Source organism: Amblyraja radiata, chromosome 1 (genome assembly GCF_010909765.2).
Source record: "Amblyraja radiata isolate CabotCenter1 chromosome 1, sAmbRad1.1.pri, whole genome shotgun sequence".
NCBI classification, from domain to species: domain Eukaryota; kingdom Metazoa; phylum Chordata; class Chondrichthyes; order Rajiformes; family Rajidae; genus Amblyraja; species Amblyraja radiata.
Genome location: NC_045956.1, coordinates 20,813,645 through 20,841,365, shown reverse-complemented (window position 1 = coordinate 20,841,365; position 27,721 = coordinate 20,813,645). Strand labels below are relative to the sequence as shown.

The 27,721-nt window shown below is 45.1% G+C and overlaps 2 protein-coding genes across 2 annotated transcripts in view; one reads left to right on the top strand and one right to left on the bottom strand.

Moving 5' to 3' along the window:
• The window catches only part of tdo2 (tryptophan 2,3-dioxygenase), a 60,374-nt gene extending 51,685 nt beyond the window's left edge, over positions 1 to 8,689 (top strand). The window contains exon 12 of the mRNA XM_033018608.1: positions 8,406 to 8,689. Within this exon, the coding sequence (XP_032874499.1) occupies positions 8,406 to 8,559 (154 nt within the window). The 3' untranslated portion in view covers positions 8,560 to 8,689. The remainder of the gene's footprint in view (positions 1 to 8,405) is intronic.
• Positions 8,690 to 17,062: 8,373 nt separating this feature from the next.
• ctso (cathepsin O) overlaps positions 17,063 to 27,721 on the bottom strand; it is a 31,044-nt gene continuing 20,385 nt past the window's right edge. The window contains exons 7-9 of the mRNA XM_033018586.1: positions 19,572 to 19,664; positions 17,768 to 18,236; positions 17,063 to 17,281 (exon numbers count right to left, since the gene is read on the bottom strand). Of these exons, the coding sequence (XP_032874477.1) occupies positions 18,202 to 18,236; positions 19,572 to 19,664 (128 nt within the window). The 3' untranslated portion in view covers positions 17,063 to 17,281; positions 17,768 to 18,201. The remainder of the gene's footprint in view (positions 17,282 to 17,767; positions 18,237 to 19,571; positions 19,665 to 27,721) is intronic.

The following is a 27,721-nucleotide window of genomic DNA, read 5'->3' as shown; positions in this document are numbered from 1 at the left end:
TCTTGGGGCTAACGACATCAAGGGTTTATGGGGAAAAAACAGGAAAGAGGTACTGATTTTAGATGAATAGCCATGATCATATTGAATGGCAGTGCTGGCTCGAAGGGCCGATGGCCTATTCCTGCACCTATTTTCTATGTTTCAATGCTTGAGTATATGGCAATAAAACTCGATCACTTAATTTTGAAGCATTCATGCATGGTGGAGGTATAATGTAGTCATAGAGTGATACAGTGTGAAAACAGGCCCTTCGGCCGAACTTGCCCACACCCGCCAACATGTCCCAGCTACGCTACCTGCTTTTGGTCCATACCTCCAAACCTGTCCTATCCATGTATCAGTCTAACTTTTTCTTAAATGTTGGGATGGTTCCTGCCTCAACTACCTCCTCTGGCAGCTTGTTCCATACACCCATCACCCTTTGTGTGGATAAAGTTACCCCTTAAAAAGTTACTTCTTAAAAATGCTTCATACAAAAAACATTGAAATCATACTTCTACAGTGCACTAAAACATGATTTTAATACATCAAATTTCAAAAAGTTCCTACCCTGGGAGGGGGGACACCCTTCTTCCACACCCTCTCCTCACTTGGTTGCTCCACTCCCTCACCGGGTACCCCCAAGGCAAGTGATCAGTGATCGCACAGCCTCCCCCCTTTCAAAAACGCTCCAATCCAATTTAAAGCATATATATTGCATTCAAGTGTAAGTTAAAAGACTCGCTACAGTATGCATCATATTACACAATTTCAAGCTGAAAAATGCAAATGTTCCGTACCAATGGGAGGGGGCACCCTCCTCCCCCCAACCCCCCCCCCCCCGGTCGCTATGCTCCCTCGGGCTGGGCGACATCACGTGCAGGGCGGTGCAGGGCGACATCACGAGCAGGGCGAAGGATGATATCAAACGGGTCAATGGCAGCTATCGAAAAAGTTGACCCGAAATATCACCTAGTCCTCTCCAGAGATGCTGCCTGATCCGCTGATTTACTCCTGCCTTTTGTGTCTGTCTTCGGTTTAAACCAGCATCTGCAATTTCTCCCTGTACAAGGAATGTGCCGTTTCAATAGAAAATAAAAAAAAAAAATTAAAAACACATAAACTGTTCCCCCGCAACGCTCATTACACTCAGCGTTGCGACGGGCCGGGGTTACTGAAATGATGGAAGTTACGCTCCGGTGCCTACTGTCCATTGTATTTCGCAGGAGTGGTCTACCTTGCTCCCTATAGGATCTTTGGTGTTAATGTGCGGGGAACGCTGGTCGGCTTGGACTCGGTGGACTGAAGGATCTGTTTCTGCCCTGTATCTCTAAACTAAACTAAATGTTTACTTTCTCTTATACATCACTTGACGTACTTGTGTATGGCATGATCTACCCGAACAGTAACCAGAACTAAGTATTTCACTGTATGTCAGCATACAGGACAAATATAAATCAAAACCTCTATCAATACCACACTATCTACTCAACTCCAATATTGCTCCTCCCACAGGTGTGAGTGTGATCTTGCTATTTCTGATTCATTGCCATATTCGTTTAGCAATACAGCCCGGAAATAGGCCCTTCGGCCCACTGAGTCTGTGCCGACCAGTGATCCATACACACTTACACTATCCTACACACACTAGGGACAATTTACAATTATACCAAGCTGTGGAAGAAATTAACAGAGGGAAATTAAAGGAAAAGTGGTGACTTTGAGGTTTGTTTCAAGAGACTTTATTGCATGATATCATTCAGATTTAGATTCAACTTTAATTGTCATTGTCAGTGTACAGTACAGAGACAACAACATGCAATATCATGGGGAGATGGCGGCTGTTAAACTGCTCACCAGTTCTCGGACTTCACAGCAGAATTAGCCGACAGTTTTACTGTGCAGTAAACAACTTTTATTTTCTGTTAGACACATCTATACGAAAATATACTTTGTCCTTGACTATATGTTTTCCTCTAACTACAATCTACCACATGGGTATTAATTATTTCATTAGTCATAACTTACTTTTTTGTTTATGTTAATCTTATTCAACAACAGATGGTTAATACAAGTCAAACATAATACAAGGGCATCGACATTATTCTCTCTCCTCTTTCAATCAGACCGCGCCTCTCGAAGCCAATCCTAACCCCCCATTTACTGCAACATTTCTATGCTACTTGTGGTGGGGGCTCCCAAACACCAAAGACTTACATGTTTTTAGGTTAATTGGCTTGGTATAAATGTAAATAGTCCTTAGTGTGTGTAGGATAATGGTGATGTTCGGGGATCGCTGGCCGGTGCGGACTCGGTGGGCCGAAGGGCATGTTTCCCTGCTGTATTTCTAAATTAAACTAAACTAAACTAAATGATGTCAGATAGATTTTCAGCACCCTCGCTGATTGCAGGTTCTGGATCATAACCATTATCTGACTAATATATTTTTCTCCTTACATGCCTTGTATTTTTTAACATCAATTTATTTCTATGATCCTTAGTCCTTTACCTATCCACTAAAAATGGGCAGCTTCTCTCTATTTATTTGACACAAACCTTGTTGTTAGTTTTATACAGAATGTTGTTATAGGTGTGTAATGTGCCTTCATACCATTCTTGCTTTGGGCAATACGTTCCCAGAACTTCCACCACATCCCTTGCTGCTGATGTTCATTCCACCCGTTTGATGACTGGTGTTTTTAATAATCATTCACAATACATTCCTGTGTAATTAAAAACAATGCTTATATTCCTTGGTTGAAGTTAGTCAAAATGATTGAATTAGCTGTTCATTTGGAATTTGCTCCATTTCTCTTAAGAAATGACAACAGGATTATGAGGGAACTGTTCATTTAAGTTCATTCATCCATGGAATAGTTCATTACTCATCTTGAAGCTCTTATGTTTCAAAATGATCTTCCAGAATAAATAACTTACTTTTACTGACATTATGCTTGAAGCTGATTAATGAATCAATATCATGTAATCAATCAATTAATATTAGTTTAGTTTGGTTTAGAGATACAGCGCGGAAACAGCACAACGTCGGCCAGCGATCCCCGCAAACTAACACTATTCTACACACAAGGGCCAATTTACAATTTTACTGAGCCAATAAGACTACCAACCTGTATGTCTTTTGAGTGTGGGTGGAAACCAGAGCAATAAGAGAAACCCACACAGGTCAAGGGTAGAACGTACAATGCAGTCAGCACCCGCAGTCAGGATCAAACCCAGGTCTCTTGTGCAGAATTGCAGAATTCCCTTTATAGCCACACCAGTTACTTTATCCTGGAGCAAAGATATCCTCTGCCATCCCCGCTGCCTTTGTGGGATGAACGGATGTAAATATTGGCTAGCAGGAGTTTCTGCTAAGAAGATGTTAGTCTTCTATGTGGTTTCAATTTAGATTCAGAATATGAAAGGGTCAGATTGAAACTGTACAGAACCTAAAAATATCACAAAACTTAAGAATAAGGGGTAGGCCTTTTAGAACGGAGATGAGGAAAGAAATTTCACCCAGACAGTTGTGCATCTGTGGAATTCTCTGCTGCAGAAGGCAGTGGAGGTCAATTCTCTGGATGCTTTCAACAGAGAGTTAGATAGAACTCTTAAAGATAGCGGAGTCAAGGGATATGGGGAGAAGGCAGGAACGGGGTACTGATTGTGGATGATCAGCCATGATCACTGTGAATGGCGGTGCTGGCTCAAAGGGCTGAATGGCCTCCACCTGCACCTATTGTCTATTGTCATAGATTTGAACTCAACTTTGCGAAGAGTTCGCTGTTCCCATCAATTCAGATACTTTGACCTGCAATGATTAAATGACTTTTCATGCTCCCCCTTTATGTGTTGTGGGGATGCAGGTAGGAATGTTGTTAAAAGTGTCAGTAAGTCCTTCTGTTACTGTAAATCAATCCCTTAGGTTCTCATGGCATTAGTGATGTATTTCCAAGCCAGGATGGTATGTGATGTATAGGGGAACCTGCATGAGAAGGTGATCCCATACAATGGTGTCCTTGGCTTCCTTGGAGATACAAATCATGAGTGTGGGAGGTGGTCAGAGTAATCCAGCTAGGTACCAGTAACTGGCGGTGGATGGAATGCATGTTTAGGATTATTGATGAACTACAGATGAATTGGGCTACTTTGTTGTGGATGAGATGAATAATTTTTAGAGCTGTTCTCCTGAATTATGCTTTGTAGACGATGGAAAGGATGTACGCTGCTTGAAGATGAATGCAGGACAGGCCCTTCAGCCCTTCAGCCCACACCAACCACCAACCCCCCAATTACTCCAGTGTATAATTGTGTTTTCCCCACGTTCCCTACGACTACCTCTATATTCCACCACCCACATACATTAGTGAAACTTAGAGTGGGCAATTAATCCTGCAAACGTAGAACTCATTTTGATTACTTAATGTCATTGTGCATAATGGTGTCAACCTTGCCCTCTACATTTACTGATTTATTGCTTGTTCTCCATTTGTCTACATCGAGAATTTTTACAAATTGACAACAAAAAAAATCCATATTCTGTGGTGATACACCCATGTCTGCAGTTAAATAGTGCTGCAGATAATGCAGCTGTCTTCAGTAATCGGGAATTCATTGCTAATTCCAGTGTTGCCTGTGTTGAGTTGGTCAAGTCAAGTCGTCAATTTTATTTCTATAGCACATTTAAAAACAACTCTCGATGACCAAAGTGCTTTACATCAGTGCAGGTACTAACATGCTACAAACAGTGCTACATAGATCAACAATACAAACATAGATACATACATACAACACTCCCTCAGAGGACCTCAAGAAAGGCTTGAGAGTAGAAATAGGTTTTAAGTCTAGACTTAAAAGAGTTGATGGAGGGGCCAGTTCTGATGGGAAGAGGGATGCTGTTCCATAGTCTAGGAGCTGCAACCACAAAAGTGCGGTCGCCCCTGAGCTCATGCCTAGACCGCGGGATGGTCAGTAACCCCAAAGTCGGCTGATCTGAGGGACCTGGAGGTGGTATGGTGGGTGAGCAGATTTTTGATGTAGGTGGGGGCAAGCCCGTTAAGGGCTTTGTAAACATAAAGAAGGAGCTTGAAATTGATTCGGAACCGCACAGGGAGCCAGTGGAGAGAGGCCAGGATCGGGGAGATGTGGTCCCTTTTTCGGGTACCCGTCAGGAGTCTCGCTGCGGCGTTTTGGTCCAATTGCAGGCGGGAAAGGGATGATTGGCTGATGCCAGTGTAAAGGGGGTTGCAATAATCAAGGCAGAGAGGAGATAAATGAGTGGATGATCTTTTCGAGTTAGTAAGTTCTACCTGTGATCGGATGGGTTATGTAGCAGAGAAAGGAGAACAACAGGAGAATTTCAACGGTCAAGCAGCATATGTGGAGGAAAATGGACCATTGACATCTCAGGTCGAGCCCCCTCGTCTAGTTGAGGGGCCTTGAAATGTCGTCTGTCCATTTCTCTCCAAGATGCCAAACTGAGTTGTTCCAGCTGTTATCCTTTTCTTTTGCTGCAGATTCCAACATCTGTAATCTCTTGTATCTCCATCACTGGGGTTATCCCTGCGTCAACATAGAACAGTACAGCCCAGGAACAGGAACTTCGGCTTAGAGTCTGTGCGTACATGATACCAAGATAGATTAATTTCATCTGCCTGCACATGATCCCTATCCCTCCATTTGCTGTTCCCATTTCTTCCCTCATTCCAAAAACATGTGGGTTGTTTGGTTTAAGAAGGAACTGCAGATGCTGGAAAATTGAAGGTAGACAAAGGTGCTGGAGAAACTCAGCGGGTGCAGCAGCATCTAAGGAGCGAAGGAAATAGGCAACGTTTCGGGCCGAAACCCTTCTTCAGATTGATATAGGGTGGGGGGGGGGGGGGGGAGTGTGTGGGGGGGGGGGGGGGGGGGGGGGGGAGAAGAAAGGAAAAAGCAAAAAGGAAGAGGAGGAGCCCGAGGGCTGAGGGAGAGCTGAGAAGGGGAGGAGACAGCAAGGGCTACCGGAAATTGGTGAATTCAATGTTTATGCCACTAGGGTGCAGACTGCTGTTCCTCCAATTTCCGGTGGTGCTCACTCTGGCCATGGAGGAGGCCCAGGACAGAGAGGTCGGATTCGGAATGGGAGGGGGAGTTGAAGTGCTGAGCCGCCGGGAGATCAGGTTGGTTATAGGCGGACCGAGCGGAGGTGTTCGGCAAAACAATCGCCAAGCCTACGCTTGGTCTCACTGATGTAGATCAGCTGACATCTAGAGCAGGGGATGCAATAGATGAGGTTGGAGGAGGTGCAGGTGAACCTCTGTCGCACCTGGAATGACTGCATGGGTCCTTGAATGGAGTCGAGGGGGGAGGTAAAGCGACAGGTGTAGCACCTCTTGCGGTTGCAAGGGAAAGTGCCCGGGAAGGGGCTGGTGCGGGAGGGAAGGGAAGAATTGTTGTTTGGTTAATTGGCCTCTGTAAATTGCTTCTAATGTATGTGGCTGTTGGAAGAAACAGTGTGTGTGTGTGTGTGTGTGTGTTTGGGGGTGGGGGAAGATTTCATGGGATACAAGGGAGAATACATTACAGGGAAATGAATGAGGTTCTCGTTGGTTGTAGCCAGTGCTGACAGGTGAATTTCATTGGCTTAATGGGAGAAAAAAAACCGTAAGCAGTAGTTTTCAGAACCAATAATAACCGACCGGTAATGTTAAATGTCCGCCGAGCTTCACAGCCGTGTATCTCTGGCTTCTTAAAAGTTGTCTCACTCCTTCTCCCTCCTTCTACCCCCTCTCCCTCCCTCTTTTAAAGGACTTACCGTACCCTGTGCTTTAGCCGTCTTAATTACAGCGCCAACCTTCCTGTTCATCGCTGTTTGTGTGTCTGTATCACCTTGGCTTTGCACCGTGTGAATTTCACTCAGACAGCGCTGCCCCCGCTTGCCCTGTCCCACTGCCTGCATAACGGGTTGGTGAAGGAAGCGATGTGTGTGTGTGTGTGTGTGTATTCTACTCTGGCAGTTGCCAGCAGTCGCCTGAAAAATCGCCTAAGTGCGACAGGCCAATAGGTTACCCTTCCCTGCTCTCTACCCCTCCTGCTATGAGCTGCACCCTATACATTATCATGACTGTCCCGAAACAATCCCCCAACCGACCAAATGGTTCGTGACTGCCTGCAAATGACCAAGTCACTCCTTTCCTGATGACAGCCCTGTCTCAATGCTGACACCTGCTGGTGTGGAACCAGTTTACTCTTCTTGGCTGGAATAACTTGGTAGCTGAGAAGTTTGTCATGGAAAGTTTTACTGCTCTAAACAATAAAAAAGTGCACCCTCTGCACTGACTCAACATCAAGTTTTGCATTCACCCCCCCCCCTCTAAACATTTGAACTATTTGAACAAATGTTATTTTCCTGTCTAATTATTGTGTCAGCTCTTTGATACAAATTTAATATAGTCATAATTTTTCAATTACTTTCCAATTCATTGAACATAGTTACATTGAATTAATTAAATGATGTTTCAGGAGTGAAGGTGGTTAGGCATTCACAGTGGGTTACATTTTGGTGGGGACTTAAAACCTTAAACTTCCCAGGCCCTGCTTTCTGTTGTTGCACCAAGCCATCACGATGTCATGTACAAACAGGTAATTAATGTATATTAGCTAACAGCTAAGAATTCAGCAAACATGGAAATAAAGGCATTTGGTCCTCTTAGCCAAATTGTTCATATAGATTGTGACTAGCTGTGACAAATGCTAAAGCCTCGATTACCCCATTGCCTTACCTGCAAATTATTCCTTTATTCCCACACTTTGCTTTCTATTCACTACCAATTCTGAGTCTATATCAGTATATCTACCAGGTGCTAGAACCTTGCTGATCAACCTTGATGACCAGAGGTCATAGCCTCAATTAAAGGGCGCTCTTTTAGAAAGGAGGTGAGTTGGAACTTCTTTAGTCAGAGGGTAGTTAATCTGTGGAACATTGCCACAGAGGGTTCTGGAGGCCAAGTCTGTGGATATTTTTACAGCAGAAATAAACAAATTCTTGATTAGAATGGATGCAAGGGTTGTGGGGAGAAGGCATGACATTGGGATTAGGAGGCAGACATCAGCCATGATTGAATGACAGAGTAGACTCGATGGGCCGAATGGCCTAATTCTACTCCTATAACGTGAACTTCCTGTGCAGTACCATGTTGAATGCCTTCTGAAAATCTAAATTAATTTTCATATTATTTATATATTGTATAGAATATATATATATATATATATATATATATCATCATTTAACTAATGTATACTATGTTTAGGGAAATCTTTATAGGCAAGGGTAATTATGCAAGGTTTGTTATAAACTATTTCAGTAACTTGATCTTGTTTTAAAAGTGATTTTAGCCAATAAAAGAGACATTTCAAACTGTACATTTCTTTTTCAATCTCTATTTCAGTGACCGGTACAAGGTATTTGTTGACCTGTTTAATCTCGCAACCTTCTTGGTCCCAAGACATTGGATTCCAAAGCTGACATCGTCCATCCACAAATTCCTGTACACCGCAGAGTGTTGTGATAGCTCCTACTTCAGCAGTGAAGAATCTGATTAAAGTCAAAATCAGCTCAATGTTTTACATGGAATATAATTCAGAAAGTAAAGTGCACAATGTTTAAAAGATTTAGAAGCTTTTATTGTCTCCTTGATCTAAAACCAAAATCGCAAACACTTGGCTATCATAACAGAGAAAGACTTTGGGGGTAGACACAAAGTGCTGGAGTAACTCAGCGGGACAGGCAGCATCCCTGGAGAGAAGGAATGGGTGACGTTTCGGGTCAAGATCCTTCAGACAAAGACTTCGGGGGTATATATTGGATCGCATGATAGTGAAATGCAAGTGATAACAAAGTGAGAGTCCATTTTATGTCTTCATTGATTATTATTTCTGTGTATTATAGGATGTGAGGGGGGTGAGAGGAGGGGGGGTAGAGGAGAGGGGGGAGAGGAGAGGGGGGGAAAGGAGAGGGGAGAGGAGAGAGGGGGAGAGAGGTGAGGGGAGGAGAGGAGAGGAGGGGGGGAGAGGAGGGGGGGAGGGAGAGGACGAGGGGGGGAGAGGAGAGGGGAGAGGAGTGGGGGAGATGAGAGGGGGAGGGGATGAGAGGGGGTTAGAGGAGAGGGGGAGAGAGGGGAGAGGAGAGAGGGGGAGAGAGGTGAGGGGGGAGAGAGGAGAGGGGGGCGAGGAGGGGGGGGGGAGAGGAGGGGGAAGAGGAGAGGGGAGAGGAGAGAGGGGGAGAGAGGTGAGGGGGGGAGAGGAGAGGGGGGGAGAGGAGGGGGGAGGGAGAGGAGAGAGGGAATGGGAGAGGAGAGGGGATGAGGGGAGAGGAGAGGGGAGGAGGAGAGGGGCAGAGGAAAGGGGGGGTAGAGGAGGGGGGTGAGAGGAGGGGGGGGGAGAGGAGAGGGGGGAGAGGAGAGGGGGGGAAAGGAGAGGAGAGAGGGGGAGAGAGGAGAGGGGGGAGAGGAGGGGGTGGGGGGAGAGGAGGGGGAAGAGGAGAGGGGAGAGGAGAGAGGGGGAGAGGGGGGAGAGGGGGGAGAGGGGGGAGAGGAGGGGGGAGGGGGAGGAGAGGGGGGAGGGAGAGGAGAGGAGAGGAGAGGGGGAGAGGAGAGGGGGAGAGGAAAGGGGGGGGTAGAGGAGAGGGGGGAGAGTAGAGGGGAGGAGAGAGGGGGGAGAGAGGTGAGTGGGGGAGAGGAGAGGGGGCGAGAGGAGGGGAGAGGGGGGGGGGGGTAGAGGAGAGGGGGTAGAGGAGAGGGGGGGGAAGGAGAGGGGAGAGGAGAGAGGAGGAGAGAGGTGAGGGGGGGAGAGGAAACGGGGGGAGAGGAGGGGGGGGGAGAGGAGGGGGAAGAGGAGAGGGGGAGGAGAGGGGGTGGGGAGAGAGGAGGGGGGGGGGAGAGAGGAGAGGGGGGGAGAGAGGAGGGGGGAGAGAGGAGGGGAGAGAGAGAGAGAAAGGGAGAGAGACAGGGGGGAGAGAGAAAGAGAAAGAAAGAGGGATAGGGAGAGAGAGAGAGAGAATGCCTTTTTACTCAACCCAAACAACCATTTGCAGGCAGTGCTTTTTTCCTTAAACTAACCATAACCATATTTTCATTTTCAAACCAAATTAAGGGTACCTACTCACAGCTGTGTAGACATTTGTTCAGTCATTCAGAGCTCAGACCTTGTTGTAGAGACTGATTGGGGCACACCACTTCCTGGTTTTATAGTCCCTCCCCCCTGCCGCCAGCGGGGGCAGCAGAGAGAATGGGGAATTTTGTAAAATCATTAATATCTCTGTCATTTTTCATCAACGGGAAAATTCCTCGGAACACATACGGCGGAGGGGGGCTCTGAGCAAGGTGGCCAAAAATGATGGTCGTAGGTGGCGGCGTTCTCTCGGAAATCGCAGCACAGAATGCCAAAAGCGGTCAAGAACAGACTTTTAGTAATATAGATTATAAATCAACTCAAACGTATAAATAAGTTATTTTAAATCAATTGGACTGTTTATTTGTGTTACCTTCAATAGCTTTTTTGCAGTAATAATTAATTCCATAAGTAGAATTTTTACTAATTTGGAGTATGATAGTTATTCTACAAACATGTCTACTTTTACAAACCAATCTTAGAGTCATAGTCATGGAGTGATACAGCGGGGAAACAGGCCCTTTGGCCCAACTTGGCCACACCAGCCAACATGTCACAGCTACACTAGTCCCACCTGCCTGTGTTTGGCCCATATCCCTCCAAACATGTCCTATCCATGTATCTGGCCAACTGTTTCTTAAATGTGAGATAGTCCCTGCCTCAACTTGCCCAGGTTTCTCATAATTCTGAAATATGCTTTATGCTGAAGGCATGTTGTGTTTTATAATGTTGTGATATGGTGCCAAGCTAATCTTTTCTGCCTGCTTTTGATTCATGCCGCTCCATTCCTTTATATCCATGCACCCCAATCCAAAACTCTTAAATGCCACTGTCATATCGGTCTTCACCACCACCCCGGCAGCACGTTCCAGGCACCCACCATTCGCTGTGTAAAAAAAACGTATCCTGCACAACTTTAACCATTGCCCCTCTCACCTTAAAGCTATGCCCTCTAGTCTTTGACATTTCCACACTGGGTAAAAGCTTCTGACAATCTATCCTATCTATGCCTCTCAAAATTTTATATACTTCAGTCAGGTTTTCCCTCAGCCTTCGATGCTCCAGAAAAAACAATTTAAGTTTGTCCAACCTAATATCTTCTCACCCAGAGAGCATTCTGATAAATCTTTGCTGAATCCTCTCCAGACGCCATATCATTCCTTTAATGGAATGATCAGAACTGCACACAATAGCGTCATGTCATCCAACAAATACTTGGAAAGCAATTTCAGATAATGAAAGGTCTTAAGAAAGTTCAATAATCTGAAACAATTATGTTTCTCTCTCCATGGATGCTACCTGACCTGCTGAGTATCTCAAGAATTTTCTCTCGCTATTTTGCATGATTGGCCAGATCACACTGATCCATAGATGTACTCAGTCACTGGAAATGTGAAGCTCTCCAATTATTGCCAGGTTCAGCAATGCAACCCTTCCAAAAGATACAGAAGTGAAGATAAGTCACAAAATTCTAGAGTAACTCAGCAGGACCGCAAGGCTCAGTGCTGGGACCCCAGCTATTTACAATATATATTAATGATCTGGATGAGGGCAATTGAAGGCAACATCTCCAAGTTTGCGGATGACACTAAGTTGGTGGGCAGTGTTAGCTGTGAGGAGGATGCTAGGAGACTGCAAGGTGACTTGGATAGGCTGGGTGAGTGGGCAAATGTTTGGCAGATGCAGTATAATGTGGATAAATGTGAGGTTATCCACTTTGGTGGCAAAAACAGGAAAGCAGATTATTATCTAAATGGTGGCCGACTAGGAAAAGGGGAGATGCAACGAGACCTGAGAGTCATGGTACACCAGTCATTGAAAGTGGGCATGCAGGTGCAGCAGGCAGTGAAGAAAGCGAATGGTATGTTAGCTTTCATAGCACAAGGATTTGAGTATAGGAGCAGGGAGGTTCTACTGCAGTTGTACAGGGTCTTAGTGAGACCACACCTGGAGTTTTGCGTACAGTTTTGATCTCCAAATCTGAGGAAGGACATTATTGCCATAGAGGGAGTGCAGAGAATGTTCACAAGACTGATTCCTGGGATGTCAGGACTTTCATATGAAGAAAGACTGGATAGACTCGGCTTATACTCGCTAGAATTTAGGAGATTGAGGGGGGATCTTATAGAAACTTACAAAATTCTTAAGGGGTTGGACAGGTTAGATGCAGGAAGATTGTTCCCGATGTTGGGGAAGTCCAGGACAAGGGGGTCACAGCTTAAGGATAAGGGGGCAATCCTTTAAGACCGAGATGAGAAAATCATTTTTCACACAGAGAGTGGTGAATCTCTGGAACTCTCTGCCACAGAGGGTAGTTGAGGCCAGTTCATTGGCTATATTTAAGAGGGAGCTAGATGTGGCCCTTGTGGCTAAAGGGATCAGGGGGTTTGGAGAGAAGGCAGGTACGGGATACTGAGTTGGATGATCAGCCATGATCATATTGAATGGCGGTTCAGGCTCGAAGGGCTGAATGGCCTACTCCTGCACCTATTTTCTATGTATCTATGTATCTATAGGACAGGCAGCATCTCTGGAGAGAAGGAACGGGTGATGTTTTGGGTCGAAACCCTTCTACAGACACGACCCGAAACGTCACTCATTCCTCTCGAGAGATGCCGCGTGTCCAGCTGAATTACTCCAGTATTTTGTGTCTATCTTCTATTTAAACCAGAATCTGCAGTTCCTTCCTACACTGGTACACCAGTGGCATGACTTTAGGCAGCTGAAATATTGCTCACCATACCTGAAAGCCACCTGAAAACTCCAAAGAAAGTAGTTATTTAAAAACACTTGCATAAAATTAATGAAACAATTAAAAGTTCAAACACAAGTTTATTTAAAAGAACATGAAATGTTATTAGGTAATAGAAACATGATACTTTGAAATAAAGAAAAATAAAATATTTTCTAAACTTGAACAAAAATCAGTGACCCGATTCATATAAGTATGCCATTTATGGTTGGCGTGAAGATGAGGGGCTAGATATGCAGGATGACTTCAACAATATGGTTGGACCCATTTTAAAATACTGAAAAAAGAACAATGTGGCAGACATGTTCAGTAGCCCCTGAAGAGATGAGGGAGCACTCTGCATGTTAACACCATGCTGGTTGCTTTCAATGTAAGCATGAAATTGATGCTTCTTGCCTTTTTACAAGCAATTCAATGGGACTTTATTATCATATGATCATAGAGTGATACAGTGTGGAAACAGACCCTTCGGCCGAACTTGCCCACACCGACCAACATGTCCATCCACACTAGTCCCACCTGCCTGCGTTTGGCCCACATCCCTCCAAACATGTCCTATCCCTGTACCTGTCTAATTGCTTCTTAAATGGTGTGATGGTCCCTGCCTCAACTATCTCCTCCGGCAGATCATTCCATATACCCAACACCCTTTGCGTTACCCCTCAGATTCCTATAAAATCTTTCCCCCTTCACCTTAAACGTATGGTCTCTGGTTCTAGATTTCACAACTCTGGGCAAGAGACTCTGTGTGTCCACCTGATCTATTCCTTTCATGATTTTATGCACCTCTATAAGATCACTGCTCATCCTTATGTGCTCCAGGAAATAGAGTCCCAGTCTACTCAACCTCTCCCTACAGCTCAGGCCCTTGACCTGGCAACACCCTGGGTGACATGGTGGCATAGCAGTAGCCTTACATTGCCTTACAGTGCCAGAGATCCGGGTTCGATACTGACTATGGGTGCTGCCTGCATGGAGTTTACACGTTCTCCCCGTGACCTGCGTGGGTTTTCTGAGATCGTCGGATTCCACCCATACTCCAAAGATGTACATGTGTGTCGGTTAATTGGCCTGATTGTCCCTAGTGTGTGCAGGATCGTGTTAATGTGCGGGAATCGTTGGTCAGTGCGGACTCAGTGATTTTTTCCACGCTGTATCTCTAAAATCTTCTCTGCACCCGTTCTAAATTAACAGCATGTACCCAAGCACAGTAAAATTATTTTCTTTATACAGGTTAGTGATAATCCTGCTATACGTTAGGCACAATCATACTGAGTACAGGCCCACCGCCGATTTTCCGGCACTGTTGGCTCCGGAGCTTTTGCGAATTATCTATTTTGCCGGGCTAACAGAGGTCACGACCTCCGAGAGGAGTCGAACGGTATTGGAACGATCCACCTCGGCCACTGGGGGGGGGGGGGGGGGAGGGCAAAGATACTGGCCTGCAAAGTTGGCCTCGGAAGTTGGCTATGGGAACGGATCTGCCGGCTCTGGCCGGGCCGGAGTTCCAGAACCCCGGTTTCAAGAGGCAAATTCGATCCGCTGATCGGCCGCAGATGTCCCGATGAGGTCGAGATCGGCTGTGTCACTCTGCCTAGGCGCCACATCCTCAGGGGGGGCATCCGGGGTGGGGGGATTCGAAATGTGCTCTCATATTTTTGTCCGGATTAAAGGAGATGTCAGACCACCAGTTGCCAGAAAATCGGCATCCCGGAAATCCCCCAGGGTGCCCGTGGACAGGGTGTATTCCCTCTCGAGTACCACGCGAGCGCGGGCATAAATTTCAACGAGGGCAGGCAGCCGGCTCAGGCAGAGCCCTCTTCCACTTAGCGCTATGACTTGTGGATGGCCAGCTTGGCCAGGTCCAGGAGCAACCCAACCAGGACATCTTCGGCCCTACCCTCTCCCCTACGCACAGGATGTCCAAAGATGGGGATGGTGGGTGTGAAGTGCAGCCAGAAGGCAAGGAGCAGCCCCTTTAGGTATTGGCACAGGGGGTGCAACCTCACACACTCCACATGTACGTGGAACACCGGCTCATCCAACCCGCAAAAGTGGCGAGTCTGTGAACCGGCACAGAAACAGGTTGCATGGGATTCCTCAGTGTAATACCATCCACCCCAGTTTCCCGTTGTAAAGGGGGATAAACCCAGTGTAGAGGGACCTCCACTGGGGGGCTCGCTCGTGACTGGGTGGCACCACTTTGTGTCCGGACTGTGGACCAGGGCAAGGATGTGTAGGGTGTGGAGGAGGAGTCCGTACAGGAGACGCCTCGCTGCGTCTCGGAGGGAGATGAAGGGTGTCGAGGAACCGGGTGTGGGATCGGCTCCCGAGAAGGATTCCGGGGCCTGGGTCCAACAAGTATTCCACACGTTCGAGCCTCTCTGACACCCGGCGGGGCGGGCCAAGGGCTGGCTGATCTTACGACCAGGCCATCGCCCTCCGCCAGTGGATGGGGCCCCCGGTCGATGGCAACCAATTTCGTCTCTCAGCAGGTCCCAGTAGAACCTGGGCATCCTCTGCAGGACAGCATGGCTGACGTCCATCACCGGTATCCGTGTGCCTCCTTGAAGGCAGCGGCCCCGTTGGAAAAAGTGCGTCGCCAGCACGTGCCAACTGGGGGCACGCTCGGCGTACAGGTATCTCTGCAGCGTCCTGAGGCGGAGAGCCACCACCTGGGTGCGAATGCACACCAGCGACTGACCGCCCTCCTTGATTGGGAGACTCAGGACCGCTGCAGAGACCCAGTGCTTTCCGTTGCCGCAGAAGAATTCCCCCAAATTCCTCTGGATGATCCCAGCAAAGGTAGCCAGTGGGACCAAACTGATCAACCAAAGCATGGAGGCCACCAGTTGGTTAATGACCAACACCCTGCCCTAGTAGGAAAGCACCCTGAGGAGACCCGACCAGCACCCCAGCCGTGAAACAACTTTCGTTTCTAGCTCCTGCCAGTTTGCCAGCCAGGTCTCCACAGTGAGACTCAGGTAGACTCCCACATAGAGGAGGTGTGTGGTGCAAAAGGCCTCATCTCCTCTGGGAGGGAGTCCACCTGCCAAGGACCCAGCAAGAGTCTGAAACATTTCACCCAGTTGATCCTGGCAGAGGAGGTAGCAGAGAAGACCCATTGGCACTTGCACATCCTCAGCAGGTTGACGGGGTCGATGAACATTAGGAGCACGTCGTCGGCGTAGGCCGAGAGGACCACCTCCATGTCCGGCTAACGTAGAACCGCCAACCTCCCTCCGAAATAGCCTCAGGAAAGGCTCGACACAGATGGTGTACAGTTGGGCAGACATGGGGCAGCCTTGATGTACTCCTCTCTGGAAAGGAATGGGAGCCATCAAGGACCCATTTACTTTGATGAGACATTCCGTGGCAGCGTATAAAAGCTGGATCCGGGCCACAAAGTGCGTTTTGCCCGTTATCGTCTTTTCATCTTTACACTGCCAAATCATGCACCAAGTTACCAATTGTCCCTTAGCAACAGCATTGCTCCGAACAAAAATGTCCAACCAGCCAATTAAAATATTCTCTAGTCAGAACCATGGCAACAGTGACATTGATAATGAAAGGTAAACACAGTCCCAGCAACCTCCATGAGGAAACAGCAGCACATTATATAAACATCATTATTATAGCACCATTTGGGTATGTCATGGTCATGCAACAAATGTGATACCACTGGTGGATTATTTTCTAAGAAATCAACAGACAGTATTGTATGAAGACAGGAGAATGGGGAGAAAGCAGGAGAATGGGGTTAGGGGGGAGAGATAGATCAGCCATGATTGAATGGAGGGGTAGACTTGATGGGCCAAATGACCTAATTCTACTCCTATTCCTTATGACCTTATGAAGGCTGCACAACAAAGAGTTTATCGGTGGCTGTGCTGAATTATAAACTAGCAAATAACGTCAGAGATGCAACAAAGTTCGCCAAGGAAGGAGCTGCAGAGAAACATCTGCCAATTGTCCACTGATTGCCGGTTGAACTCATTCCATGTCTGATTCCAAATGTGACTCGGGTCTTTTGCCAGCAAAACATGACATATGGAGGTCACTGTGTGTGTGTGGAGTTCGCACGTTCTCCCTGTGATTATCTTGGTTTCCTCCCGGTGCTCCGGTTTCCTTCCACATCCCAAAGTTGTGTGGGTTTGTAGTTTAGTTGGCCTTTGTAAATCACCCCTAGTGTGTAGGGAGTAGATGAGAAAGTGGGAGAACATAGAACTAGTATAAACAGGTGATCGATCGATGGTGGGCCAAAAGGACGGTTTCTATGCTGTATTTCTAAACTAACCTAAACTAATTGGGGACGGTCATTAAACGATAGCTTTTCTCCTGAAGACAAAGACCCGCATATAAAGCGGAAATGTTAATAGCTGACTAATTCAATACAAAGGCCATCTCCCCAACAGTTTTTTGCTGTGGCCTGTTGGGGAGATGGCGCCCGCATAGCGGACAAAAACAGACTGGACAAGCTAATCAGGAAGGCCGGCTCAGTGGTCGGGGCTGAGCAACGAACGGTCCAGCAGGTGGCAGAGGCCAGAACTCTGAACAAACTGGGTTCAATAATGACCAACCCCACTCACCCACTCCATGCCCTGAAGGTGATCAAGAGCAGCATCTTCAGAGGCTGATTGCACCAATGTGCAAAACTGAGAGACATAGGAAGTCCTGTTTACCAGCTGCTATAAGGTTATATAATGCGCATAAATAACTGCACTTTTTTTTAATTAATTGTATTTTAACTTGTATTTTAACTTGTATTTTAACTTGTTAAGTATGGAAGCCATTTGAGGAAATGTGTGGTGTTATGTCTGTCTTGAAGCTGTCGTGGCACTGTAATTTCCTGTAAAGGATTATTAAAGGTATAATCAATCAATCAAAGACACCTTGATGTCAATTTTCTGGGACTATTGTGAGGTACCTTGCCCAATTGCAGTATCGAACAAAAACTAGTGCCAAGAGCTGATGTGTTTTTGGTGTAGCAGGAAAAACTCTGACGGAGAGTTCCAAAAATTTGAGGTGAAACTCTCTTGGGACAAAGGCATGCAACGGCCTCAGTGGCTACTGGGAATTCTGCCCACAGCAGCTCCATGGAACGGCCTCAGTGGCTACTGGGAATTCTGCCCGAGGCAACTCCGCCTGAACCTTCTCCACAAAATCTCCTCCACTCAAAGAAAGTAGGACGGGTTCCTTTGGAGGAATGTACTTTGACCAGCGTGATTCTCCACTGTTAAACCCAGACTCATTGTCATCAATATCCTTCGTCTTTGATGGAGGTAAGAGGCCATCAGAGAGATAAACATCAAAGGAGCTTCTTCTCACACAAATCCCACTGCAATTGAATCAGCAACACCTAGAAAAGCAAAGAGTAAGACAGAAAAACAGTTTCCTTTCATAATAATTTCCAATATTTATTTTTGTTATTTCTCTACTTTGATGGTGTGCCCCCACTGAAATAAAATGATGAAGGGCCTGCTTGGATGACTTTCTGAACACCCCTCACCCCAACCAGCGAAAGGAAACAATGACAATTCACGCTCACAACAGCAAGAATGGTCTACAGCGCTACGTATGAGGAAACCTTTATGGACAGGAATTTACCAAGGAGGAATGAAGGGTGAGGGTTGGAACTGAATGATGAAGTACATTGAACGCTGGTGCACCACCTCAGATACTGGGTTACTATATTACTAATGTGAATGGAACGAAAGTATCTTCCCTGTGCAGGGAGCAATTGTAGATGCTGGTTTATACCGAAGAAAGACACAAAGTGCTGGAGTAACTCAGCGGGTCATCCCCGGAGACAAAGGATAGGTAATGTTTCGGATCGGAAGTACCGAAAAGTACTTTCCTAACAGCTATCAGGATGCCAAAAGAATTAAATTAGGGCCAGCCGCTCACAGAACGAGCTCCAAGAACATACATATACTTAATGTTTGCATTAACTGTCTAATTCAGAGGTCACAAGTGCAAGGATATTTGAAATAGCTAACCGGGAATTGCTCCTGTATGGAAACTGGAGCTTTAATCCACGAAAGCCCCGATTCTGTAATGTTCAGATTTTAGACCTGGTATGGTATGGACACCCCTGTCTCTCAGTCAAGGTTGTGTGGGTTTATGACTACTGGATAGGAAAGAACTGCAGATGCTGGTTTAAATCAAAGATAGACACAAAAAGTTGGGAGTAACTCAGCGGGACAGGCAGCACCTCTGGAGAGAAGGAATGGGTGACGTTTCGGGTCGAGACCCTTCTTCAGTTACTAAATAACTGGAATCTCCTTTGCTAGATCAAAGATCTACATTAAATGAAAGAGATTTTAATTCATGACGACATAAAGAAGCACCAGCCTCAGTAATGAAAGGGAAGATTAGGTTTTGTCTCTTTCTCTCTCTCTAATGTCACAGTCAGTCCCCCACATTGTCTGGATTGCTTCATTTTGAAAAGCAATCCAGACGAGGGAGTCAACACCAATTAAATGTTATTATGTATGTTTAATGTCGTGGAAGGGGGGAAATTGGTCTTGTTCTCAGCAGGTGCTCAACTGAACAAGCAGGAATACCCAACACTGAATATCGGAACTAGGAAGATATTGTGTAACAGCATAACCATTCTCGAGCATAAAAATTCATCAATGCATATTCCCAGAATGAATGATAACATTTAAAATGAACGGTATTGAGAACTTACCACAAACATTTCTTCCCATTTTGATGTTTACATAACCATTAATTCCCCATTCGACTCCCCATGAGTTTCGCACTATCCAGTATGGGATATCACCTGAATTCAAAAAAGGAAATATATGAATTTTATATCATATTAGCCCATTTTAATAATAATAATAATGGATGGGATTTATATAGCGCCTTTCTAATACTCAAGGCGCTTTACATCGCATTATTCATTCACTCCTCAGTCACACTCGGTGGTGGTAAGCTACTTCTGTAGCCACAGCTGCCCTGGGGCAGACTGACGGAAGCGTGGCTGCCAATCTGCGCCTACGGCCCCTCCGACCACCACCAATCACTCACACACATTTACACACAGGCAAAGGTGGGTGAAGTGTCTTGCCCAAGGACACAACGTCAGTATGCACTCCAAGCGGGATTCGAACCGGCTACCTTCCGGTCGCCAGCCGAACACTTAGCCCATTGTGCCATCTGTCGTCCAAATTTTGTTTCACAGAACATTAATACGTTGGTATCAATCTTTCCATGACTGATCAAACACAGAACCATCAGACTTAGCTTGTGTATGAATTTAATGCTTATCCTGTCTTTAACTTCAGAATGGAACTATTCAAGTTGTCAAAGATAGAAAATTAATTTGATTTATATCTTTATGCTCCTGGTTTGTGCTCAGTTAATATTAGGCCCTTTTGAGTCCTTTCCCTGAAAATTTGATACTAATAGGATATCAAATTGTAATGTAGGTTAGAAGGAAATAATGTTATTTTTTGTAACAACATTGCACAAATAAATATACTGGTTGAAAATAGTGTAGCTAAATGCATATTCATTTGTAGGAATATGTATTTGGGACACAATGCAGTGTAAAATGGAAATTAAAGAAATGATGGACAATAAGTTATCATAGAAACATAGAAAATAGGTGCAGGAGTAGACCATTCGGCCCTTCGAGCCTGCACCGCCATTCAATATGATCATGGCTGATCATCCAACTCAGTATCCTGTACCTGCCTTCTCTCCATACCCTCTGATCCCCTTAGCCACAAGGGCCACATCTAACTCCCTCTTAAATATAGCCAATGAACTGGCCTCAACTACCTTCTGTGGCAGAGAATTCCACAGATTCACCACTCTCTGTGTGAAAAAAGTTCTTCTCATCTCGGTTTTAAAGGATTTTCCCCTTATCCTTAAGCTGTGACCCCTTGTCCTGGACTTCCCCAACATCGGGAGCAATCTTCCTGCATCTAGCCTGTCCAACCCCTTAAGAATTTTGTAAGTTTCTATAAGATCCCCTCTCAATCTCCTAAATTCTAGCGAGTACAAGCCGAGTCTATCCAGTCTTTCTTCATATGAAAGTCCTGACATCCCAGGAATCAGTCTGGTGAACATTTTCTGCACTCCCTCTATGGCAAGAATGTCTTTCCTCAGATTAGGAGACCAAAACTGTACGCAATACTCCAGGTGTAGTCTCACCAAGACCCTGTACAACTGCAGTAGAAACTCCCTGCTCCTATACTCAAATCCCCTTGCTTTGAATGCCAACATACCATTCGCTTTCTTCACTGCCTGCTGCACCTGCATGCCCACTTTCAATGACTGGTGTACCATGACACCCAGGTCTCGTTGCATCTCCCCTTTTCCTAATCTGCCACCATTCAGATAATAGTCTACTTTCCTGTTTTTGCCACCAAAGTGGATAACCTCACATTTATCCACATTATACTGCATCTGCCATGCATTTGCCCACTCACCCAACCTATCCAAGTCACCTTGCAACCTCCTAGCATCCTCCTCACAGCTAACACTGCCCCCCTGCTTCGTGTCATCCGCAGACTTGGAGATGATGCATTCAATTCCCTCGTCCAGATCATTAATATATATTGTAAATAGCTGGGGTCCCAGCACTGAGCCTTGCGGTGCCCTACTAGTCACTGCCTGCCATTCTGAAAAGGACCCGTTTACTCCTATTCTTTGCTTCCTGTCTGCCAGCCAGTCCTCTATCCACATCAATACTGAACCCCCAATACCGTGTGCTTTGAGTTTGCATACTAATCTCTTATGTGGGACCTTGTCGAAAGCCTTCTGAAAGTCCAGATATAGCACATCCACTGGTTCTCCCTTGTCCACTCTACTAGTTACATCCTCGAAAAATTCTATAAGATTTGTCAGACATGATTTACCTTTCATAAATCCATGCTGACTTTGTCCAATGATTTCACCACTTTCCAAATGTGCTGCTATCCCATCTTTAATAACTGACTCTAGCATTTTCCCCACTACCGATGTTAGACTAACTGGTCTGTAATTCCCCGTTTTCTCTCTCCCTCCCTTTTTTAAAAGTGGGGTTACATTAGCTACCCTCCAATCCTCAGGAACTACTCCAGAATCTAAAGAGTTTTGAAAAACTATCACTAATGCACCCACTATTTCTGGGGCTACTTCCTTAAGTACTCTGGGATGCAACTTATCTGGCCCTGGGGATTTATCGGCCTTTAATCCATTCAATTTACCTAACACCACTTCCCGGCTAACCTGGGTTTCACTCAGTTCCTCCATCTCATTTGACCCCCAGTCCCCTGCTATTTCCGGCAGATTATTTATGTCTTCCTTAGTGAAGACAGAACCAAAGTAGTTATTCAATTGGTCTGCCTTGTCCTTGTTCCCCATGATCAATTCACCTGTTTCTGACTGCAAGGGACCTACATTTGTTTTAACTAATCTTTTTCTCCTCACATATCTATAAAAAAAATTGCAGTCAGTTTTTATGTTCCCTGCCAGTTTTCTTTCATAATCTATTTTCCCTTTCCTAATTAATCCCTTTGTCCTCCTCTGCTGGACTCTGAATTTCTCCCAGTCCTCTGGTAGGCTGCATATTCTGGCTAATTTGTATGCTTCTTCTTTTGTTTTGATACTATCCCTGATTTCCCTTGTTATCCATGGATGCACTACCTTCCCTGATTTATTCTTTTGCCAAACTGGGATGAACAATTGTTGTAGTTCATCCATGCAGTCTTTAATTTTTTAAAATACAGATGTGGAAATTCAGATATTTAAGTTATTAACAAGTGATCTATAAACATTTGGAATGTCTTTGAAGACTGAGAAAGGTTGCTGTTGCTCAGAATAGACCTAAATCCCTTGATTTCTGCAAATACAAATGTGCAATATTATTATTATTATGCATTATTAATATTATTCTGCATATAAAAATATATAGCAGAAAGAGGAAATATATCCATCAGAAACCAAATAATAAAGAATTTGTAAGAGACAGGAACTTGATCCAAATATGGAACATGGTACCTCAATAGAAATCCTAAAGGATCATAAATGGAGTCTGGAAGAAACTTAAGAACGATATGGAGACTGCAGATACTGGGATCTTGAACAAAACCCAAAGTGCAGGGTAAGTCAGCGTGTCAGGCAGCATCTGCAGAGGGAATGGATAACCAATATTTCAGGTCAGGACCCTTCATTCTTTAGACACTGCTAAGAGAGCTCTTAGAAAACATCCATGGCCCATTAAGAACGGCAATTTTGTAAAATGGAGGTGCTATAGAGTTAAATTAAGAAGAAAATAACCAGACTAACTTAACCAGCCATGACTATTTATAGTTTAGGAATAGTTCTTACAGGACAGCAAATTAATAATAATCGTAGCTATAAATGGGAGAGAAGTTTTCTTGGATTGTGGATGAGCAGCTGAGACTTGGAACTTTTGCACCATGGAGAAACTACATAATGCTCAGTCCACATAACGCTTCCTCCGTCTGAAGCAGAGTTCTGACCTGAAACATCATCTATTCTTTTTTTCCAGAGATGTTGCCTGCCCCCCTGAGATCCATAGCATTTTGTGTCTATCTTTGATATAAACAAGCATCTACAGTTCCTTTCTTTACATGATGCTCCTAGGCTACTAAATTTGTACAGATCAAGTTGGTTTTACTTTAAAATATCTGGGGCCAATATCCTCACCAGCAACTTATCTAATACTGAGGGGAAGCTAGACTATTTTGGCAAGGACACAGGCACTGGGATATTACACTGAAATAGAATAAATTTGGTGCCTCAAGAATTGGATGGATAGCACGAAAGTAAGAAAAAGTAGTTTTAGGCAGGATGAGACAAAATAGTCTTACAAGAGTTATATGGTAGGTTTACTAAGCATGAAGATAATCGCATTGTGTTTTTGACAAGCTGGGAGTCATGTACAGTTATGCCAATAACATTGGCTAAGAAAGGGCAGGATTGGATATTACATACTCCTGGATGCTAATCGACCAGAATCCAGAAAGTGCTGGAGATACATAGCAATTGATGCACGTGTACCGAAACAAAAAAAACGTGGAACAATTAGCTTTCCTGCGAAGTTTTCTAAGAGTTACATGGTTAGCACATTGTTAGAGATGGTCACTCTACAGCTTAAGAAAATGCAGAGAAGGAATTGGTGGAGAAGGTAGGTGTGGGGCAGAGACATAATCAGGGAAGCCTCTAGAACTGTTTTCCAGGTTGGAGAATAGTGGTGGTGAATATTCCTCCAGGGAGTGCAGTCAAAGGAAAGATTATTATCCTGTGGATGGATGAGCTGGACGAGGAATTCTCCCCATAACCTTTTACACCCTTAAGGGCCTGTCCCACGTAGGTGACTATTTAGGCGAGGGCAGGAGACTCTGCGCTAGCCTCATGATCACCACATGGTCGCCACATGTTCGCTGGTGGTCTCTGGCGAGTCTCCTTCATGGTCGTGAGGAGTTCCCGCATTCTGGGAACTATTCGCGGCCTCAGTATGGTGGCAGCAAATTTTTCAACATGAGATGGAGGTTGTTGGCAAGATGGGAAGGATCTGTGGCACAACTAGGGTAGTAATGAGGAAGGCAACTGGGAGGCAGTGAACCCACTGATATAGCTTTGATTAAATAACCAAAATTCATTTCAATTTTGTAAAGCTATATGTACTATTAATGTTAAAGTCATGATAAAATCTAACTTTTAACTAACACTAAACATTGCGACTAAAAACATCCATTAATACGGTTTGGCATAGTGAAAATAACATGTGCATGACCCCTGGAATGATCGTGGATGGTCAGATGTGCACCACTATTCTAAGTTATTTATTTGATTCTCTGCATTTAGAATACAGTTTGCATTCCAAGTAGCAGAAACTTGTGAAGGGAACAAGTCGGGTGTTTCAATCGGTGACATATTAAATTGATGACAGGGCAGCACAGTGGGGCAGCGGTTGAGTTGCTACCTTACAACACCAGAGACCCGGGCTCGATCCTGGCTACAGGGTGCTTTCTGCATGGAGTTTGTACATCCCTATCTGTCTGCAAGGGTTTAATCCGAGATCTTCGGTTTCCTCTCTCACACCAAAGACGCACAGGTTAGTAGATTAATTAGCTTGGTATAAGTTTAAATTTTCCATAGTGTCTGTAGGGCAGTGTTAATGTGCGGGGAATATATTCAATATTCAGGAGGGATAGAGAGAAAGGAAAAGGAGGTGGGGTAGCGTTGCTGATTAGAGAGGAGATTAACGCAATGGAAAGGAAGGACATTAGTTTGCAGGATGTGGAATCGGTATGGGTAGAGCTGCGAAACACTAAGGGGCAGAAAACGCTGGTGGGTGTTGTGTACAGGCCACCTAACAGTAGTAGTGAAGTTGGAGATGGTATCAAACAGGAAATTAGAAATGCGTGCGACAAAGGCAAAACCGTTATAATGGGTGACTTCAATCTACATATAGATTGGGTGAATCAAATTGGCAGGGGTGCTGAGGAAGAGGATTTTTTGGAATGTATGCGGGATAGTTATCTAAATCAACATGTAGAGGAACCAACGAGAGAGCAGGCTATTTTAGACTGGGTATTGAGTAATGAGGAAGGGTTAGTTAGCAGTCTTGTTGTACGTGCCCCCTTGGGCAAGAGTGACCATAATATGGTTGAGTTCTTCATTAGGATGGAGAGTGACATTGTTAATTCAGAAACAATGGTTCTGAACTTAAAGAAAGGTAACTTTGAGGGTATGAGACGTGAATTGGCCAAGATTGACTGGCAATTAATTCTAAAAGGGTTGACGGTGGATATGCAATGGAAGACATTTAAAGACTGCATGGATGAACTACAAAAATTGTTCATCCCAGTTTGGCAAAAGAATAAATCAGGGAAGGTAGTGAATCCGTGGATAACAAGGGAAATCAGGGATAGTATCAAAGCGAAGGATGATGCGTACAAATTAGCCAGAAAAAGCAGCATACCGGAGGACTGGGAGAAATTCAGAGACCAGCAGAGGAGGACAAAGGGCTTAATTAGGAAAGGAAAAATAGATTATGAAAGAAAACTGGCAGGGAACATAAAAACTGACTGCAAAAGTTTTTATAGATATGTGAAAAGAAAGAGATTAGTTAAAACAAATGTAGGTCCCTTGCAGTCAGAAACGGGTGAGTTGATCATGGGGAACAAGGATATGGCGGACCAATTGAATAACTACTTTGGTTCCGTCTTCACTAAGGAAGACATAAATAATCTGCCGGAAATAGCAGGGGACCGCGGGTCAAAGGAGTTGGAGGAATTGAGTGAAATCCAGGTTAGCCGGGAAGTGGTGTTGGGTAAATTGAATGGATTAAAGGCCGATAAATCCCCAGGGCCAGATAGGCTGCATCCCAGAGTACTTAAGGAAGTAGCTCCAGAAATAGTGGATGCATTAGTAATAATCTTTCAAAACTCTTTAGATTCTGGAGTAGTTCCTGAGGATTGGCGGGTAGCAAACGTAACCCCACTTTTTAAGAAGGGAGGGAGAGAGAAAACGGGGAATTACAGACCAGTTAGTCTAACATCGGTAGTGGGGAAACTGCTAGAGTCAGTTATTAAAGATGGGATAGCAGCACATTTGGAAAGTGGTGAAATCATTGGACAAAGTCAGCATGGATTTACAAAAGGTAAATCATGTCTGACGAATCTTATAGAATTTTTCGAGGATGTAACTAGTAGCGTGGATAGGGGAGAACCAGTGGATGTGGTGTATCTGGACTTCCAGAAGGCTTTCGACAAGGTCCCACATAAGAGATTAGTTTACAAACTTAAAGCACACGGCATTGGGGGTTCAGTATTGATGTGGATAGAGAACTGGCTGGCAAACAGGAAGCAAAGAGTAGGAGTAAACGGGTCCTTTTCACAATGGCAGGCAGTGACTAGTGGGGTACCGCAAGGCTCAGTGCTGGGACCCCAGCTATTTACAATATATATTAATGATCTGGATGAGGGAATTGAAGGCAATATCTCCAAGTTTGCGGATGACACTAAGCTGGGGGGCAGTGTTAGCTGTGAGGAGGATGCTAGGAGACTGCAAGGTGACTTGGATAGGCTGGGTGAGTGGGCAAATGTTTGGCAGATGCAGTATAATGTGGATAAATGTGAGGTTATCCATTTTGGTGGCAAAAACAGGAAAGCAGACTATTATCTAAATGGTGGCCGACTAGGAAAAGGGGAGATGCAGCGAGACCTGGGTGTCATGGTACACCAGTCATTGAAAGTGGGCATGCAGGTGCAGCAGGCAGTGAAGAAAGCGAATGGTATGTTAGCTTTCATAGCAAAAGGATTTGAGTATAGGAGCAGGGAGGTTCTACTGCAGTTGTACAGGGTCTTGGTGAGACCACACCTGGAGTATTGCGTACAGTTTTGGTCTCCAAATCTGAGGAAGGACATTATTGCCATAGAGGGAGTGCAGAGGAGGTTCACCAGACTGATTCCTGGGATGTCAGGACTGTCTTATGAAGAAAGACTGGATAGACTTGGTTTATACTCTCTAGAATTTAGGAGATTGAGAGGGGATCTTATAGAAACTTACAAAATTCTTAAGGGGTTGGACAGGCTAGATGCAGGAAGATTGCTCCCGATGTTGGGGAAGTCCAGGACAAGGGGTCACAGCTTAAGGATAAGGGGAAAATCCTTTAAAACCAAGATGAGAAGAACTTTTTTCACACAGAGAGTGGTGAATCTCTGGAACTCCCTGCCACAGAGGGTAGTTGAGGCCAGTTCATTGGCTATATTTAAGAGGGAGTTAGATGTGGCCCTTGTGGCTAAGGGGATCAGAGGGTATGGAGAGAAGGCAGGTACGGGATACTGAGTTGGATGATCAGCCATGATCATA